The sequence below is a fragment of the Petromyzon marinus genome, chromosome 21 (assembly GCF_048934315.1).
Source record: "Petromyzon marinus isolate PM22_M1 ecotype Great Lakes invasive population chromosome 21, UKy_Petmar_22M1.pri1.0, whole genome shotgun sequence".
NCBI classification, from domain to species: Eukaryota; Metazoa; Chordata; class Hyperoartia; order Petromyzontiformes; family Petromyzontidae; genus Petromyzon; species Petromyzon marinus.
Window position 1 is genome coordinate 1,347,664 of NC_133687.1, and position 19,061 is coordinate 1,366,724.

Sequence of the window (19,061 nt, forward strand, 5' to 3'; positions counted from 1 at the left end):
GAGTCCCGCGGACCCCGCGGCGCTACCTCCTAGGGGCAACCCAGGCGAGGTGCTCCAGTCAACCGGGGACAGGGACTGGCACCTCGGGGGCCTGTGTGATACCGCTGCGGCGGAGCAGCTCCGTCGGGGGCTGTAACCACCGTCGTGACACCGCCACCGGGGAGCTGAGCGACCCTCCCCAATCAGTGGCGCGCGCACGGCAAACGTCCCGCCCGCCCATCCCTTGGCCCCAACCCCCTCGCGTGCGATTGGTGTACGGGGCTGGGCAGAAGGTAGAGGCGTGTTTGTTATTACCGGAGCACGTGGAGCGTAGGTGGGAGGAAGACACGCACCGCGCCTGTTTGTTTACGGGCGGGACGGAGCTTTTACTGGCGAGCGCGCTCACCGCGGCACGCCGCCTCTGAACAGCAACGCGCGCCGCAAGCGTAAAAGCAGACCACTGCACCAAATGAAACATGCCGACGCGGGCAGCCGCAAAGTCGGGAGCGCAAGGGGGCGAATAATTGGGGGTCGGTAGCCCGGACCCCACAGAGCAGCCGGGGGGTAGTGGGACGAGTGTTACGGGGGAGTCGGAGAGTAATGGCCCCGACAATTCGGTGATGGCGGGGGACGGTAGCCCCACACTACACGGGAGGATCTTGTCAATGATCTCAATGCAGCTGGGACCATAGTCACCAAGAAAACAATTGGTAACACACTACGCCGTGAAGGACTGAAATCCTGCAGCGCCCACAAGGTCCCCCTGCTCAAGAAAGCACATATACAGGCCCGTCTGAAGTTTGCCAATGAACATCTGAATGATCCATAGGACAACTGGGTGAAAGTGTTGTGGTCAGATGAGACCAAAATGGAGCTCTTTGGCATCAACTCAACTCGCCGTGTTTGGAGGAGGAATGCTGCCTATGACCCCAAGAACACCATCCCCACCGTCAAACATGGAGGTGGAAACATTATGCTTTGGGGGTGTTTTTCTGCTAAGGGGACAGGACAACTTCACCGCATCAAAGGGACGATGGACGGGGCCATGTACCGTCAAATCTTGGGTGAGAACCTCCTTCCCTCAGCCAGAGCATTGAAAATGGGTCGTGGATGGGTATTCCAGCATGACAATGACCCAAACACACACGGCCAAGGCAACAAAGGAGTGGCTCAAGAAGAAGCACATTAAGGTCCTGGAGTGGCCTAGCCAGTCTCCAGACCTTAATCCCATAGAAAATCTGTGGGGGGAGCTGAAGGTTCGAGTTGCCAAACGTCAGCCTCGAAACGTTAATGACTTGGAGAAGATCTGCAAAGAGGAGTCGGACAAAATCCCTCCTGAGATCTGTGCAAACCTGGTGGCCAACTACAAGAAACGTCTGACCTCTGTGATTGCAAACAAGGGTTTTGCCACCAAGTACTAAGTCATGTTTTGCAGAGGGGTCAAATACTTATTTCCCTCATTAAAATGAAAATCAATTGATAACATTTTTGACATGCGTTTTTCTGGATTTTTTTGTTGTTATTCTGTCTCTCACTGTTCAAATAAACCTATCATTAAAATTATAGACTGATCATATCTTTGTCAGTGGGCAAACGTACAAAATCATCAGGGGATCAAATACTTTTTCCCTTACTGTCAGTGAAATGCCATAATGAATTTACAAACCGATACGAATATATTTAAACGATGAAGCATTAAACATTGTAGCTTTAAAAAAAAAAATCCAGACCAGCTGCGTACATCTTAGGGTTTGGTGCAGATTGGGGTGTGGTACGGGGTGTGGTACAGAGCGGGGTACAGAGCGGGGTGTGGTACAGAGCGGGGTGTGGTACAGAGCGGGGTGTGGTACAGAGCGGGGTGTGGTACAGAGCGGGGTGTGGTACAGAGCCGGGTGTGGTAGAGTGGGGTACAGAGCGGGGCGTGGTACAGAGCGGGGTGTGGTGCAGAGTGGGGTACAGAGCGGGATGTGGTATGGGGTGTGCTAGAGAGTGTGGTACAGAGTGGGGTACAGAGCGGGGTGTGGTACAGAGTGGGGTGTGGTACGGGGTGTGGTACAGAGTGGGGTGTGGTGCAGGGTGGGGTACAGAGCAGGGTGCGGTACGGGGTGTGGTACAGAGCGGGGTGTGGTACGGGGTGTGGTACAGAGCGGGGTACAGAGCGGGGTGTGGTACGGGGTGCGGTACAGAGCGGGGTACAGAGCGGGGTGTGGTACGGGGTGTGGTAGAGAGTGGGGTACAGAGCGGGGCGTGGTACAGAGCAGGGTGTGGAGCAAGCCACCCACTGTCAGTGCTGTTGCTAATAGCACGACAAAGGATTGGCATCTGTGATTGGGTGGCAGGAAACTAAAACAAACCTGTTGCGACCGAGTTACAGGTGTTATAGGTGCTACACGTGGACTTCGTGGAATCACTAAGATCCACTCACCTTCATGGTGAATGATGGTCAGAGAATGTCCAAGACTGACGTGGTATGGTGAAGCCTTCATCCACCAGTGGATTAGTTCATCGAGGGCTGTTTCCCACAGGTTCAAAATGACGCAGGTAACACTGCTCCTGAAAAAAGTTGGCTTGAGCCCTATTGACCCAGAAAACTATCGCCCAATTTAAAACCTGAGGATGATTTCAAAGGTCATAGAGCGCCTTTTTCTGAAGCAGTTATTTCCCCACGTCGTTGCAACAGGCATATTCAACCCGTTTATGTCGGCATACGAGAAGTTCCACAGGACTGAGACGGCTCTACTAAAGATCACGGATGACCTCTACAAGATCATAGATGACTGGTGGCCGAAGCGGCGGTTGGCCTCAATATTTGAACCACCTTCGACATCATTGACCATGAGATACTCATCGGGCGGCTAAGGTCAAGGTTCGGTGTATCGGGTACGGAACTGGGGTGGATTGACCCATACCTTAATGGTCGATCACAGTACATCAAGCTGGGTAATGAACAGTCATCGCCTATGCCATGCCTAGTTAGCGGACCACAGGGGCCTGTCCTTGTGCCCTTCCTATTTTCAATATATATCTCTCTGATCGCTGATGTCATGTCAACGCATGACATCAAGTTCCATCAAAATGTAGATGATACAAAATTGTACACCGCAATGAAGTCAAATTTGATACGGAGAGCCTCGGTAACCTTGAAGATTGCACACGAGAATTTCGTTTCGTGAAAACCACACGAAACGAAATGCTGCTTAATGCAGCAAAATCGGAAGTCTGCTGGTTGGCATTCGGACTCAGGATTCAGTTTTCTACTCGTATCAAGAGCATACTTGACCAAAATATGTAATTTGATCGCCACGTGCAAAATAGTTACAAAATAGTCAGGTCCTGCAATTTTCATATCAGGGCTCTACGACACATTTGGTCACTATTAAGTCGTGGCATAGCCAACACGGTGGTGTTCAGCATAGTATCGATAAGGCTGTCACTCACTACTCAAAGGGGCGTCTGGAAAAAAACATTTGCAAGCTGCAGCAGGTACAAAATTATTTGGCACATGTTGTGACGGGTACAGCACAATCCTACCATGTCTCTCCGGTGCTCGCCGAGCTGCATTTGTTTCTAGTTGCTGAACAAAAACATGACGTCGTGCCAAGTTGGCGGACCACAGATGTCATCTCATCGCTTGACATCAAGTTCCATCAATATGCTGATGGTACACAATTGTACACTGCAGTGAAGCCAAAGTTATATATGGAGAGTCTCCAAAACCTCCAAGATTGAACGTGAGCAATGCCCGTGTTGTTTACATGACAAGAATTGCTGCTTAATCCAGCAAAATCGGAGGTTCTGCTGGTTGTCACTCAGGCTTAGGCAAAAACATTTGTGGGAGGATCACGTGTGGCACCTCCGATTAGCACGGTTGGCGACATATAGTGCGAAAGAAGTTCAACATACATATACACGTGGCAGTTGCAGACTCCAGGATTCAGTTTTCTACTCATCTCAAGAGCCTCGACACCAGAATGTCGTTTGATCACCACGTGCAATTTTCATATAAGGGCTCTCCAACACATTTGGCCAATTGACATAGCCAGTACGGTGGCATTTAGTAATAGTATTGCCAAAGGTCGATTATTGAAACTCACTACTCTACAGGACGTCTGGCAAAAATATTACCAAACTGCAGCGTGTACACAATTATTTGGCATGTGTCGTGACGGGTACTGCAAAATCCGAACATGTCCGTCTGGTGCTCGCTGAGCTGCATTGACTTTCAGTTGCTGAACGAATACAATATAAGGTCGCACTCATTATACACAAAGTGCTTGCCACAAATGAACCACATCTTGCTGATCTCATCGAGGAGCATAAACCATCACGTAAACTCCTCGCAGCAGCATTTGGCTATTCATCGAACAAAGACGGTCACCGCATCGCGTCTTTCAGATGCGCTTCTGCGGCCGCCTGGAACATTCTTACTTCTGATATTAGGAAGTCACTGAAGGTATGCACTTTTAAATGTAGATTGGAAACTAGTTTCTTTATAACTGCTTTTTTTGTTTAGTTTGTTGTTCTTTCCCCACACCTCTGATTAGCACAGTTGGCTACGTACGGTGCAAAATAAGTTCCACATAGATATATACATGGCCCCGTTTTTATCTTTTTTCAATTGTCTCAATTTTCACTGTTATACTGATGACACTCAAAATTGTATCCACTGCAAATCGAATATTTTTAATTCCCTCTGCTCTCTGATCATCATTTTCAATTGTCAAGAGATGGGATGCAGTACAACTATCTCCAGCTGAATGGGGATGGGGCTAAAACGGAGGTTATTGTTATCGGGTCTCGCTGATTATTGATGGTCATAACGTACACCTCTGTACAGCACTTTCATTTAACTTGGATCGCTGGGCTTGTAGCGGAGCGAGCAAAAACTTCCAATAGATGGAAATTATTAATTTGGGATTACACACAGCAGCAACATTGCCCCGAACTGCAAAAACTTGGCTGGATCTTCCTGAATAAGTTTATCGAGATTCAGTGAGGTTTCCCTGGGTAACAAGCACAATAACAAAAACTGGCTGGTTCAAGCATTTATGCATCGCACGGACACCAAATCAAGCGCTTTAATCTTTATCAAGTGATTTTCGAAGAACATTTATTGCCTCCTAATCCACCACCAGCAGCACAGGCCACCAACTGACGATCGCGGTCATCAGTGCTTGTGTAGTGATACTAGGAATAGGAGGCACGCTATTTATTACAAGAGGTAACCACACTTCAGTCAGGACAGCGAACAGACTGCCTGACTGACAACGCTGAGGTGAAGACGGCGACGAAGACTCCAGCAGCCCGACGAGATTCCACACCAAGCAACAGCCCCGAACCATTGCTCGGGGTCCCCTTTTATCCTCCTGGCATAACCTTGCTCTGTCCACAGCCACGCCCCTCTTCTAGAACCTACTAGTGTATTCCCGGGCTTACCTCACGTGCCCCCTCTATCACCTTTGCCCTACATCCCTCTCTCAGGTTATCGTGTGACCTGCTGACAGACAGGGCTGCTGCAACCGCAGATCCTCTGCCAACAATCAGCGCCATGCTCCATAAGGACCCATTCCATGTCACTGCACTTGTAACAAAAAAATCCACTCTCCGAAAAAACCCCAAACTTGACAGGCATAAAATGCCTCCAAACTCCACACAAGAGCAGTTTTAGTATGACTCTAGACAAATATATTTTGAGAGAACTCCAAAGTGGGTTTGGAATAAGGCCTCAACTACAGTGTAACATTGGGTTGTCCCCACAGGTTACCTGTGGGTGAGGTCGTTTTTTATAGCTTATGGGTTTGGGTACTGGTCAGATCACGTTAATTGACCACTTTATTTGCGAGTGACCGACGTAACATGTTCTTATCTTCTAATTTTGCGTACTCCGTCTTCATAGAACTTTCTAGAAACTGGGCATCACTGTTTCGAACAACTTGAAATGTACGTTTTCACTTTAACTTTAGTCCAATAAATATTTAGACAACTTACATTACAGCGATGATATAATATAATCAGTAAAGTATACGTGTCACGTGTGGTTAAACATTTTCCAGAGTTCGTATTTCAGGCCTTTTAGATTTAATGGAAGTTAGTACATTACCACTGCGAGAATCACAGAATCGCCCAAACATGCTATTGAATTTGGTTGTCGCGGATCATATCGGTTTGCGGGTGAGATGGTGTTGAAGTGGACAGTCGTGAGCCGGGTAGTCTTGGGTCAATAGGTTAGACCTGTGGACTCCACAGTGCGTCTCAGTATGGCTCAAGTTTGAATTCCTATACCAGTTAAGAGTCTGACTTCCACACCAGTTTGACTAATTGACCTAAATTCAAACAATGATTGACCAAGTATTGAACTACCCAGATGCAGGATCCTTAATACGTACCTGGAATTGCTCTGAAATCTGCATGACATTCTTGTCCCAGGTCACCAGATTTGTCACTGGTTTGCTTTCACATTGCATCGCTGGGATTTGACAACACTGGTCCAAGTTAAGACGTCGCTATCGACAATAAATATGCACGACCCCGTGCCAGCCGGACCTGCAATTCAACTCTTGTATCAAATGTTTTTGGATCGTGGATATTTTTTACAGCACAGCGCCATGTAAATACAATATATATTGCACTAATGAAGCATGCAATGTGGTAAGACTAGACAGAGCTATTGTCCCCACCACATCTAAAGTCTCATTTTAGTTGAACTGAGATTGGACGAAATCACCGCACAAAAAGGTAAAATTAAGTGCATTATTCATTTGTGTGTCCTGCGTGACCCAAAATCACCCGCATTGTGGGCTTGGTCTGTAACCAGAACATTGTGTGCATGCGAGAGCCTACGTGCGTCTGTGTTTTTATTATTATTATTTTGGTTTAGAAATTATACACGAGTGATGGGCATATCTATGCTCTGAATATGTGATGTGTGGCGTGTGAGTGTGTGCGCGGAGTGATGCGGGTGCGTAAGCGCATATCGTGGTCAGCTGTACTTAGTTTTATACGCTGTTTGGTATGTTACAAACATGAAACGGTGTGGACTTGGTTCTTTAATGTGGTGTGGTGTGCACATTGTGGTACGTTGCAAACGTGAAGCATGAAGCGGTGTGATTGGTGGACCTTTCACGGGGGGCGAGATCCTGGTGCTTCGGTCTCATGCCGTGTGGTGTCGTGCCGTGTGGTGTCATGCAATGCGGTGCCGTGCGGCTCTCAGGCCACCGTTGTGACGGCGGCGTGGATGGCCTCGGCCACGTAATCGAGGTTGTGCGAGTTGAGGCCGCACATGTTGATGCGCCCCGACTTCATGAGGTACACGTGTTTCTGTTTAATGAGGAACTCCACCTGGGCAGCTGTGAGGCGAGGGAAGGGGGCAGAGGAGAGAGTGAGATTAACACGAGGAAGTGATGCACATAATTCAAACTTAATGACAAAAAGTCGACCATTAAGAGAGTAAAAAATAAATAAGACTTATTTTTTGTTTGTTTTGCAAAATGTCTATGAAGACAGTATTATTCCCTCTCAGGGCAGTGTTACTGACGAATGTGTAAAGGTTTGACAGCCGTTACATAAATTTTGATTTAAAGCTTTCGTGACTGCAGTAATTCATATTCTTAGTTTTTTTCGGTAAAGTCACGTTGAAGAGAAACAACAAAATAACAAAATATATATAAAACAATAAAAAATTCTCACGCCACACATAATTGAGTAGTTTGGTAATATATTCATAATATTCAGAGCGTAGCCGATGTAAGTCGACCTGCGATGAATCGTGTAACTGCACTACGCAACGTGTTGCAGTACGCTTGCACGTACTGAATCTCAGTACGTGAAAGCGGTTAGCGTTAATTTTATTTAGAGAGGCGTATCGCGCTGCTGTTTTTAAAGATATTGTACTGTATTTACCGCAGAAAACTGGAGTGACATGACCGCACTCTATGATACCTGGCAAGAAACTGCTACACGCCCTCCCGCATGGCCTTTTGCTTCCGATTCCGCTCCGATAACATAAACGTATGTAATCGGAAGAAAAACAGTGCACGTACGTCATCGGAACGGGAAAGGGTTTTGTGCTGCATCTTGCTGCTGCATTCTTTATGTTTGGGTGAAAATACCACGTGGCACCTGATGCGCCATATAATTGCTTTAGGCAAGGTGAGGGTACATGTGATGCAAGAGCAGCTCGGGGATTGGACCCCAAGCTACACGTGCACATTAGGCCACGTCCAGACAGCAGTTGTAAAATCCATGTTCATGGGCCCCTCTTCAGGTGCGAGATTGGCTGAAGTCTGGTGGCGGATTGAAGTGTGGCGCTTGTGTGGCAATTGGGCTAATGTGGTGTCTTTTTGTCACCGTTGTAGAAATACGAAGGCTACCCAGAAGAGCACTTTCAAACAAAGTGTTGCCGTTGCATGGCCCACTCGTGGTCCCGCTTGGTGAAGCTGTCCAGTCACCTCAACCAGCCGTGTGATACGCAAGGCGACGGGAACCAAACTTCACATCCATCGTCCTCCATTAATGTATTTAGTCACCCTGTGCTCTCGTTACAATCACGGTGAGAGACACAAGACGGGACGGCTACAGGAGTAAATATATGACTAATATGTAAATTCGATTGGCTGCTGTTGATGATTAGTGATGATGATGTATATCGCCATGTAGTTTTTTGTGGTTGTGCGACGGTGTATTTTTTTGGTTTGAGCTCGTGCTTTACCAGCACAATGTCTAACGTTTCACTGTGTTAGGGAACTCTTCGGAATGTCGGAATATTTTTGCCAACATTTCAGCAAAACCCGGCAGCGTGGCAGACAGCGGTGATGCGTTATCAGTCTTAAAGGGCGTGAGACTCACGGTTGAGGCCGGTGTAGCTGAACATGCCGATCTGGCGCGTGATGTGGTCCCAGTTTCCGGGTGTTCCCAGGCTCTTGAGTTTCTCCCGCAACTTCTCACGCATCAGCAGCACGCGCTCCGCCATCATGCGGACGTTGTCCTTCCTGTTCATGCGTGCGTGCAGCATGATCAGACACAGTACCATAGTCTTCTTTGGTTCTTTCGGTAAAGTCACGTAGAATGAGAATAAAATAATAAAACAAAACAATCAAATTCTCACGATGTTTCGGCCACAACACAAGTAGCCGTCCTCAGGTGAAGAACCAGGACCGTCCTGTTTCTTCACCTGAGGACGGCTACTTGTGTTGTGGCCGAAACGTCGTGAGAATTCGATTGTTTTATTGTACTATTTTATTCTCATTCTATGTGACTTTACCGAAAGAACCAAAGAAGATGAATCCTTGCAGTCACGAAAGCTTTAAATCGAAAAGCACCATAGTCGTCGTCATCATCACCATCATCATCCATCATTTCAAGATAATCTTCCCCCCCCCCCCAAGTTTATCCTCATCAGCATCATCAGGAGACGGAGATCAATTCTGAACGTTGGCAGAGCAGTGCGACCCTTCGTGTTAGGGAACAGCCCATAGAAGCAGACATTACTGAACTACTTCCGAGGCCTTCATCCAAAAGTGGATATCATGAGTGTCCATGGAAGTGTATGTGGAGCATAGTGGGGGAGCGTCAGTGCAGTGCTACGAATCTGGCGACTCAAGTTCAACTCCCGCTCACGATCAATAAGTGGCGAATATTTGAACTGGACCTGGATCTCCGTTAGATTGACTCAGCCATAAACAAGTATCTAATGTGGTGTGTAAACATCAGCAGTGGGCAGACAATGGCAGCCGGGTATGGTAATGAACACCCAAACCCTGGTGTCTTATGCTGGCCTTCACTGGTGCTCACTAAAAGCACTTGCCACAACAGTCTGTTTTAGGCTATACAGGGAATTTTTTTCTGTCTCTGTTTGGAGCTTACCACTCGGCAAATAGCGCGGGGTTGTTGAGCGTCGTGGCTACGATGGTTCCCCCATGGTGAGGAGGGTTGGACCACATGGGCCGCACCACCATCACCATCTGGGAGATGATGGCCTGGAGGCGCATGGGGTCACGTGCAACCACCACCAGGTTTCCTACACGCTCGTCTGCACCACACACATACACATATATACGTATATTAATAAACATACAAAGATCCCTCCCCCATAGCCTTAACAGACTTTTGGGGCAACTGCTGTTAGCGAACACATTTCCCCTCGACATCAAAAGAGGGGGGATGATGCTAAGCCCATTTACAATTGATGAGGAAATCCTCGCTTGCAAACTTCATCAGCAAGCCGAGATCAGGCTATTGTGGGTTTGAATGGGGTCCTAGATAGATGCTTACACCACAGTGAAATTCTGGCAGGCGCATCTTACTGATAAAACGGCAATGATCAGTGGGGCAGATGAGCTCCACGGTAGGTCCTTGTGTCAAGGATATGGGCTCACATTTGTTGTTCATCAATATGTAGTAAAACAAATGTTATTTCTTGGACCTGGCATGCACCCATAATGTGTGGATGCACCCATGCTGGAACAGTGTGTTAGCGATTACAAGCCCATGGGCTGCACATAGGTCTAGCAGCCTCCTCACGTTATTAAGTGATCTGACCATGCCTCCACTCCGGCCCAGGTGCCTGTATCATAACCTACTTGGGCATCAAAGTCACCTAAAATTAACTAAATTCCGAGTACCTAGGACAGGCAGTCACACAGAGAAGGCATTCAACTCATCAGCCTTGTCTGTATCCCTCCACTGATGTCAATTTTCTGTGGGTGCATAAGCCACCACGACCATATACATAGCACACGAATACACACACAAGGATGAACATACATAAACTTGCTGGTACACAGATGCACACACGTACACACACCCACATTAAACTAAACTGAACTTTTCATTTGACCAGATAAGGCCCACTGAGCTATATAGCTCTTTGTCAGAAGCAACCTGGCCACACATGATAGCTCAAATAAGTAGCTTATCGTGTGTAAATGTATTGCAGCAAAATACTGTAAACGCATGGTTACAAATGTGAAGGGAAAAACTGGAAGACCCAGATAAAAATCCACACGACCACAGGGAGAGAGACATGCAAACTCCAAATATACAGTAGGCATCAGGGGTTGAAATCGAACCCACAACCTCATGTATACCAGGGGAGGTAGTTCATATCTCCTAGCTACCATGGCGCCACAACAAAGACACACACCAGATCCCTCTACCACAGCACCACCCCCCTGGGGCTCACTGTAGAGGCCGAAGTTCTTGCTGAAGGACTGAGCACAGAGGAGCTCCATGCCGCGGCTCACGAAGAGACGCACAGCGGCCGCGTCACGATCCAGGTCTCCCGAAGCAAAGCCCTGGTACGCCGAGTCGAAAAATGGGAAGAGCTGCTTCTCCTGTGCACAGAAAGACAAAGATTAGCTCTCCCACCCCCGTGTGGCCTCAAGAGACTGTTGCTGCAAGCATTGTTAGAGAGCACCTATGGAGGCCCGAGGGGGCCCGCAGAGCCAGCATCACGCCCGGCCGCCTTTGTGTTTCGAGTGCTGATGTTATGATACCGCACCAGGTACACATTTTTTTATGGCCAAATTGACTTAGTCGAGGCCCCGAGACCGGTTCAGATCTTTAGCCACTATGCTGCTGTGGCCGTTACCTTGATGACGGTAAAGATGCGGTCCCACTCGGCCGGTGTGGGGTCCGTACCGGTTGGGTTGTGCGCACAGGCGTGGAGAAGCATCACGGAGTGCGGAGGAGCTGCCTACACACACACAGTACACACACACACGGGTAAACACACAAAGTTCACAGACACAGGTCAACACACACAGTGCACACACATAGCGTAAACACAAACACACACGGGTAAACACACAGTGCGCACACACATGGGTAAACACACAAACGGCTAAACACACTTTTGCACGTATGTAGCCAATCGTATACATACACGGGTGGGTACATACATAATAACGATGGTGGAAATGATGGTAGAGATGACTATGGTGGAGATGGTGGAGATGATGGTGGCGTTGATCGTAGAGATAGTGGTAGTGGTGATGGCGATGATGGGGATGGTAAAGATGAGGGTACGAATGGTGAAGATGTTGCCGATAGTGCTGATGATGAAGACAATGGTGCTGAGAGTGAATATGGTGGTGGTGTTGGTGGTGATGGTAACCGTAATGGTGCTAATGGTAAAGATAATGATGATGATCTTGCCAATGGTGATGAGAATGATGGCGGCAATGATGGTGATGCCGTGGTTGGGCAAACACACACACTGCACGTGCCCGGCCGCCTTTGTCTCCCCACCTCGAAGTCAGCGATGAGCGCGTCAATGGCAAGTCCACGCTTTTCGGCATCCCAGTAGCGATACGAGCGGATGTCGGTGAAGCCGGCATTCCGGAACACGGCGTTGTGGTTCTCTGAGCGAAGACAAAGATCTCCTGTGAAGCCTTCAGACTGTTGGGTAAAGTGCTTTTTTGAGAGCACCTATGAAGGCCAGCAATGCACACTAAAACTGCTACTTTAATTTTACCAGGTCAGACCCCACTGAGCTAAATAGCTCTTTTTCAGAAGCAACCTGGCCACAAATGATAGGTCAACCAATTGAGTTATCGCGTGGAAATGTATAGCAGCCAGATACTCTAAACGCATGTTTACAAATGTGGAGGGAAGGGGGAAAAAAGAGGCCCTGTAGAAAAATCCACACGACCACGGGGAGAGAGACATGCAATCTCCAAATACACATGACCACACGTAGGATTAGTGTGGTCCCAAACATGTGTGGCGAGCCCCTGTATAATGTGGCAAGCCCCTGTGCATTGAGGTCTTGTGTGTTGTGGCGACACCCTATGTGGTGTGGTGAACCCGTTTATCGATGGTGTGGTGTGACCCCGCACCCCACGTGGGTGAGGAGACGTAGACGGGCACATTGGGTGTGTGCCATCGCTTTAGGAACTCAGCTCCCACATGGAGAGCGCCCGTGCCTCCCAGAGCCTGCACCCCACCGGCCTGCGCACGCATCCAGAGAAATAGAGAGATGCAGAAGACGCAGCGACTCCACCCTCGCCACACCCCCGACACTGTCACCACACAGACTCCACACACACCACAATGTCACCACAAACAGACCACACACACAAACCATGCTGTCACCACACACTCCAAAGACAGAGACAAACATCCCCCGTGTCGTTTAATATGTAGGCTTTCGTGACCAATATCATCTATAATACAGGTTTTTTGGGTTAGATCACGTAAATATAAATGCATCGTTAAACCTGCCACCACCCGACACAGCCAATTAGTAAGGTTTGTCACGTAAACAGAACATGCCAATTCGTTACTAGTACAGCACACCTGTGTGTTGGAGAGAAAATCCACAACATATAGCCTTCATAGACGGTTGGGGCAAGTGCTGTTAGCAAGCACATTCAGAGCGGTACAGGGGGTGGGCGAGCAACACCATGGCCGGCAGCCTTTGTCACTCCAGCGCGGATGTTTACACATGGTGCCAGGCACTTGTGTAGTGAGCGACTTACAACACAAGTCTAGTAGAAGGCTTCTTATTTATTAAGACCACACAGGGCGATACACTTTGTAACGCGGCTACACCTAGGTTGACCAAATACGCAGCCCATCCCTGGTCCTGCGCTATGTTGGCTGGTTGACGAGTGTAGCGGCAGAGCTGGTTTTGCAGAACAGCTACGTGGTCGAAGACGAAGAGATGACGATGGCGGCGACTCAACCAGGACCCAGACCCCACACTAACAGCCCCGAAGCTCTGGTTCGGTGCTCCTTATATCTGCCTGGCATGGCCAAGCTCCACCTCTGGCCACGCCCCCTTTCTAGAACCCACTAGACGCTTAGAGATGGTTCCCGGAGCTTCTCGACTGACACGGCCCTTCACCTTTACCCCAGATACGCCCTTCATAATAAGGCATTATGTAATGCAGCTATAACCGTAATTACCCTAACAGGCTGGCAGGTGTCACCCTGTCATTACACTTGTATAAGGCCGAGTCGACCTAGGCAAGGCCCAAGACCGGTTCAAATATTCTCCACTGCTAATAGTCGCGAGTGGGAATTACACTCGGGTCGCTAGCTTTGTAGCACGTTGCACTAACCACTGTCACTGCAAACAAAAGTAAAGATCCCCCATATAGCCTCAACATACTGTTGGAGCAAGTGCCGTTGGCGAGCACCTATAAAGGCCGGCACGGCACGAGTTGGTGGGTGGCCAACACCACGTCTGGCCACCTTTGTCTCCCTAGTGGCGATATTTACACATCGCACCAGGTACTCATTTGAGGTCGAGTCGACCTAGAAAAGGCCCAGGACCCATTAAGGTAATCGTCACTGGCATTGGCCATGAGCGGGAATCAAAACCAGGTCACCAGTTTCGTAGCGCAGTGCACTAACCGCTACCACACTGCGTCACTGCACCTCACCATGCACATCCCCCCATCCTACCAACACACGCGCATGCACCAACGCACCCTGCCCTCAGCGATGGCGATGCTGTCGTGGCCGAGGGTGATGGCAGTGGCGGCGCGCGTGAACAAGGGGCTCCCCACCACAGGCAGGTACTCGTGGTCCAGGACGCCAGCCCCCATCTGCTGCTCCACGCGCGCCACCACGGGCAGCACCCAGGGCTGCCCCTCGTCCGTGCGGTACGCTGCACACACGCGGACGCACACAGGTTTAGACGACGATCCCCCCCCCTTGTGTAGCCTACCCAGGCTGTTGATGCGAGCGCTCTTCATGAGCACCTGTGAAGGCAAATATTGCACTTGAGTGGGTGGTGTAGCTAGCACCACGCCCGACCAAGTTTGTCTCCCAAGTGGGGATATTCACATACAGCACCAGGTACTCATTTAAGGCTGAATTGACCTTAGGAAGGCCCGGGACCAGTTCAAATAATCACCAAAGATGTTGGCTGTGAATTGAAATGGAACTCTGGTCAGTGAGTTCGTAGCTAGTACACTGCGCCATCACAAATATAGACAACAGCCACTATTCGTCACGCTAGGTGCACTTTGAGGCCATGTGAAGTATCAAAGGCTTGCTGACAGGTCATGGGACAGACCAAGGTGATACGAGTTAACTGACCGATGCACCACCTGTGCTCTCCACTGTATGAACTTGCGTTTTAGCCTCCCGGTGCTCTGCTTGTTGTTGTGCACATCAATCCTCTGCTCTCCGCTGTTGTTTGAGGCCAACTACTTCCAACTGTCCAGTAGCGTCCTTCACAACGCCTCCACTGTTAGTAGCAGTCACTAGAAAGTCTAATAAGCTTCACATCCTATTGTGCCACATCAGCCCGGACAGAGAATATGGCACCCACCCAAGTCTGAAACCATATTGGGCTCCGCATATCTCTGTTCAGCGTGCTTGGCAAGGTGATGTTGAAAAATCCTTACCAGAACGTGAGATGATCTAGCCCATGCCTTACAATCAATCTGGGCCAGGTGCTGCTGACCCACTTGGGAATTAAAATAACCCAAAAAGGTTACTATACTGAGGGGGTTTACTTTCGTCCACACCTGGGACAGGTCATAGAATGCATTTGACTCCTCAGCATCCCTCCACTGATGCTCATATTCTGTGTGTGACCAAGGCACCACTCCCACCCTTCCTTGCCTCCTGCTGATGGGGAGGCAGCTTTCCATATCTCACCAAGCACTCCAACACCCCCTTCATTCTTTTGTTCATAAAAAGAGCCAAGAGAAGAAACTGTCCACCCTCATGGTGACTGGAGCCAGAACCAGTCCACCGCACCTTTTGTATTCCACAGAGGTCCGGGTGGTACCGGTCCAGCTCCCCACAGAAGAACTGCATGTGGTCAGTCACAGTGTTTTTTTATATTTCTGTAGGAACCCAGAGGGGGAGGGTGAAGTGGTTCAGTCTCTTGGTTCCAAATGAGGTTTGGCGAGTAGAGGGGTCGGAAACCTGTGGCTCTAGAGCCGTATTCGCTTCTAAGGACCATCTTCATGACGTGATTTATTAAGGACCACCGTCTCATATTCACATTGCATTGTGGCTCCTGAATTATTTTTTTATATATAGAATTCTTTAAAAAAATGGCTCTTCTTGTTATTTCAATTGCCGACCCCTGGGCTAGGAAATGTCATATAGGCACCTGTCTTCCTCTGCGCCTCTGGTACAAGCAGAGTTTGAACTTTGTGTTTTTAGTGATTTAGTTGAAGGTGGAGGGTGTTACCAGCCCCTTGCACCCATCGAGAGCCGCCGGTGGCCTATTAGATGAACTATAAAATCATGACGTTACAAGCATGCTGTCAATTACCCGCACCACCACCACTCTTCGCGCACCCACACAGCCAACATCCCCGCGTAGCGGGGTAATCCTAACATCATGTGAACAACCCGGAGATCCAAGGTCACCCCTCCGACAGAAACATCACCACCACATCTCCAGCCATCAATGTCTTCATCACCATCACTGGTACCACTGCCTCTATTATCATCAAGGTTATCATCCCTGACACCACCCTACCGTCGGTACCAGCATCTCCTTAATTATCACTGTCATCACCACCACTATTACCCCTGAAGCCATCACGCGAGCTAGGAGCAATAAACGCAATAGCTGCCGACGAGACGACGGGGCTTGGATAGCAGTTCTACTGGGGAGGTCACAGGGAACCTTTTGAATAAGACTGACTTCCCTATGGTAAGTCTCGAATAGCAACATAACGTTATACTAAACTCAACACCAAAGTTTTGTTCAAACTGGATTCTTCTTTACAGGTAATCATAACGGGACAGAGTAAACACATTTACACTTACGACCTTGGATGAAAAGTATTAAAAAGTCAAAACACACAAACACAGATGTAATCTCCCGAGTGCCCAGTAAAAACCTGCGTGACTGATCTGTCACAGCTGCACCAAGGAAACATTGAACTTTGAAGCGAGTGGGGAGGGGGGCTGAACTTGCAATCTGATCTTCTGAGCTGCCAAATCCGAATCCTTTTAAAGGCAGTGTCAACTGACCAAAGTCTTGCGTTTTTTTTGCGATGTATGCTTGTGCGCCGCTGCCATTATCATCAACTAACGTGACAATCTGATGGGAAAAGCTCCCAGACTAAATAGCCCCAAGTGACATGAACCCATGGACATAGCCCTGCAGACTGAGAACTTGGGTTGCCACCTGTCCTGGTTTTCCCCAGGACGTCCTCTTTTTTTCGTGGTAGTTCTAGTGGGAGATCTGTAAATCTTAGTATGATATAAAAAATCCCAGTTTTTGTCAGCAGCGTAATAATAGCAGAACATGCTCCATGGACAGAAGCTTCCTTCTTCACTCTGCTATCCAGATATGGAACTGCCTACCAGAACACACTGTCGGCATGATAACCAATTTTGGTCTTCAGGCCTTGAAATGCCAAGCACATGGACATCTCCTAACTTGATCTCACACCTCGTCGGGACTGAATCTTTGAGCACAATGATTTATGTATTCATGTCTGATATGGCTATTCACAATTGCACCCAATAAAAAAATACACCACGCAATGAGATTTTTAAATTTCCATGTTGCGTTTTTCTTGTATCTCAGGAGGTGGCAACTGTTTGAGGGTCCAACCCTGTTTCACCTCCGCGGATAACCCAACAGCGTCATTACTTTACCCAGGATCAGCTGGGAATATGATAATTACTGAGTGAGCCCATCAACAATCCCCTCCTGCCCAAGAGTTGGAATGTACTAGCTGCGCCTAAGCGCAAAAAGGGACCGGAGCGTTGACTGATAGATGAACATGGTGTGCTCGTGTATTAAAAACCAATTTGGCAATGGTATACAATGTACACACATATATTTGTCATGTCTATTCGCAGACTGTTTACGCAATTGTATGCAGGTTTCCTCTCATTTGGGAGATCCGGAGTGTGGCGGACACTTGTGAATTACATACATATACACTAAAGTGCCCGTTGTTTGAATCAGAATCTGATGAGCTATGAAGCTCTTTATCACATATCTAGTAGGGGCGGTTCATTAAGTTATAACACCTTGGCACGCTCGCCGTGGAGGATGCTCGGCGGTCTACCATTAACATGCTAATCTCTTACATTAACATAGCCTTACACACCTCAAAACACAGTTCACACAGCGCACGCCCCAATTACGCCTCGACATGCACACCCCACTCGCCTCACCGTGACACCTCCACACTCGCCCCTCTCCTCTCACCCCGCACACGAATGCACCACTCCATCCACCACACCACAACAGCTGACACACACACTCACTCCCTACCACACATACGCACAGGCGCAGATCGCTATACACCCCTAACCGATTAACACGATTGGCTACGTACCGTGCGAAAGAAGTTCAACGTGTACACCTCACCACGAAGTGGATAGCAAACCTGTCAACCCCTTATCAGTGCCTACCTTATTACAGACCAATTTAGAGTCACCCCGTGCCCTTAGAAATCTTAACGTTGATCCTACAAAGTCACATCACAAGGGAGAAACCCAAAATAGACATTATTTTGCCCGTATTGAAACGGCTATACGCAGTATGGACCTGATAACTCAATTTCCCTGTACAATAATACGGGTAACCCGTATGGGTTGACAGGTATGGGATAGCCCCGATACACCTCACGGACCCAACCACCACCCCGCAGCACACCCGACACGCACACACAAACCACCCCAACACCCCACACAGCTCTCCCTCACACTCCACACCATATGATCCCGAAAACAATCGGCGTTCATCATTCAGTGGCGGCTACGTCACCATGGCGTCTGTGCCAGGCTAGGTGCACTTTGAGGCTACGTGAAGGGTTCACGGATCGCTGACAGGTCACCGGACAGACTCGGGGTGCCACGGGTTGACCGCCTAAGACGACCACCATGACAACGCCGCAACCACACACGCCACCACGCACCTCCCACGCCGAGGTTGACTTTCTTGGGGTCGGGGTCGGCTTTGAAGTCGGCCGTGAGTTGGAACACGGCCACGGGCGGCGCCAGGGGAACCTCCGAGAACCACGACTGAGATGACATCGTAAGGCACGGGAGGGGGGGAAGCGGAGGAGCGAGTTAGGCGGCGGCGGCGGCGGCAGCGGCAGAGCGCGACTAAGAGCAGCGAGGCTGCACCAACTTCACGC

General features: G+C 48.9%; 1 protein-coding gene across 1 annotated transcript; it reads right to left on the reverse strand.

Moving 5' to 3' along the window:
- Positions 1 to 5,072: 5,072 nt before the first annotated feature.
- On the reverse strand, positions 5,073 to 19,061 carry GOT1 (glutamic-oxaloacetic transaminase 1). Its single transcript, XM_032958442.2, has 9 exons — positions 18,840 to 19,061; positions 14,415 to 14,593; positions 12,816 to 12,927; positions 12,226 to 12,338; positions 11,567 to 11,671; positions 11,159 to 11,309; positions 9,841 to 10,006; positions 8,824 to 8,966; positions 5,073 to 7,325 (listed from the first exon to the last, which is right to left on the reverse strand). Exons 1-9 carry the CDS (start codon positions 18,955 to 18,957, stop codon positions 7,186 to 7,188), a joined length of 1,227 nt encoding a protein of 408 aa, XP_032814333.1. The 5' UTR covers positions 18,958 to 19,061; the 3' UTR covers positions 5,073 to 7,185.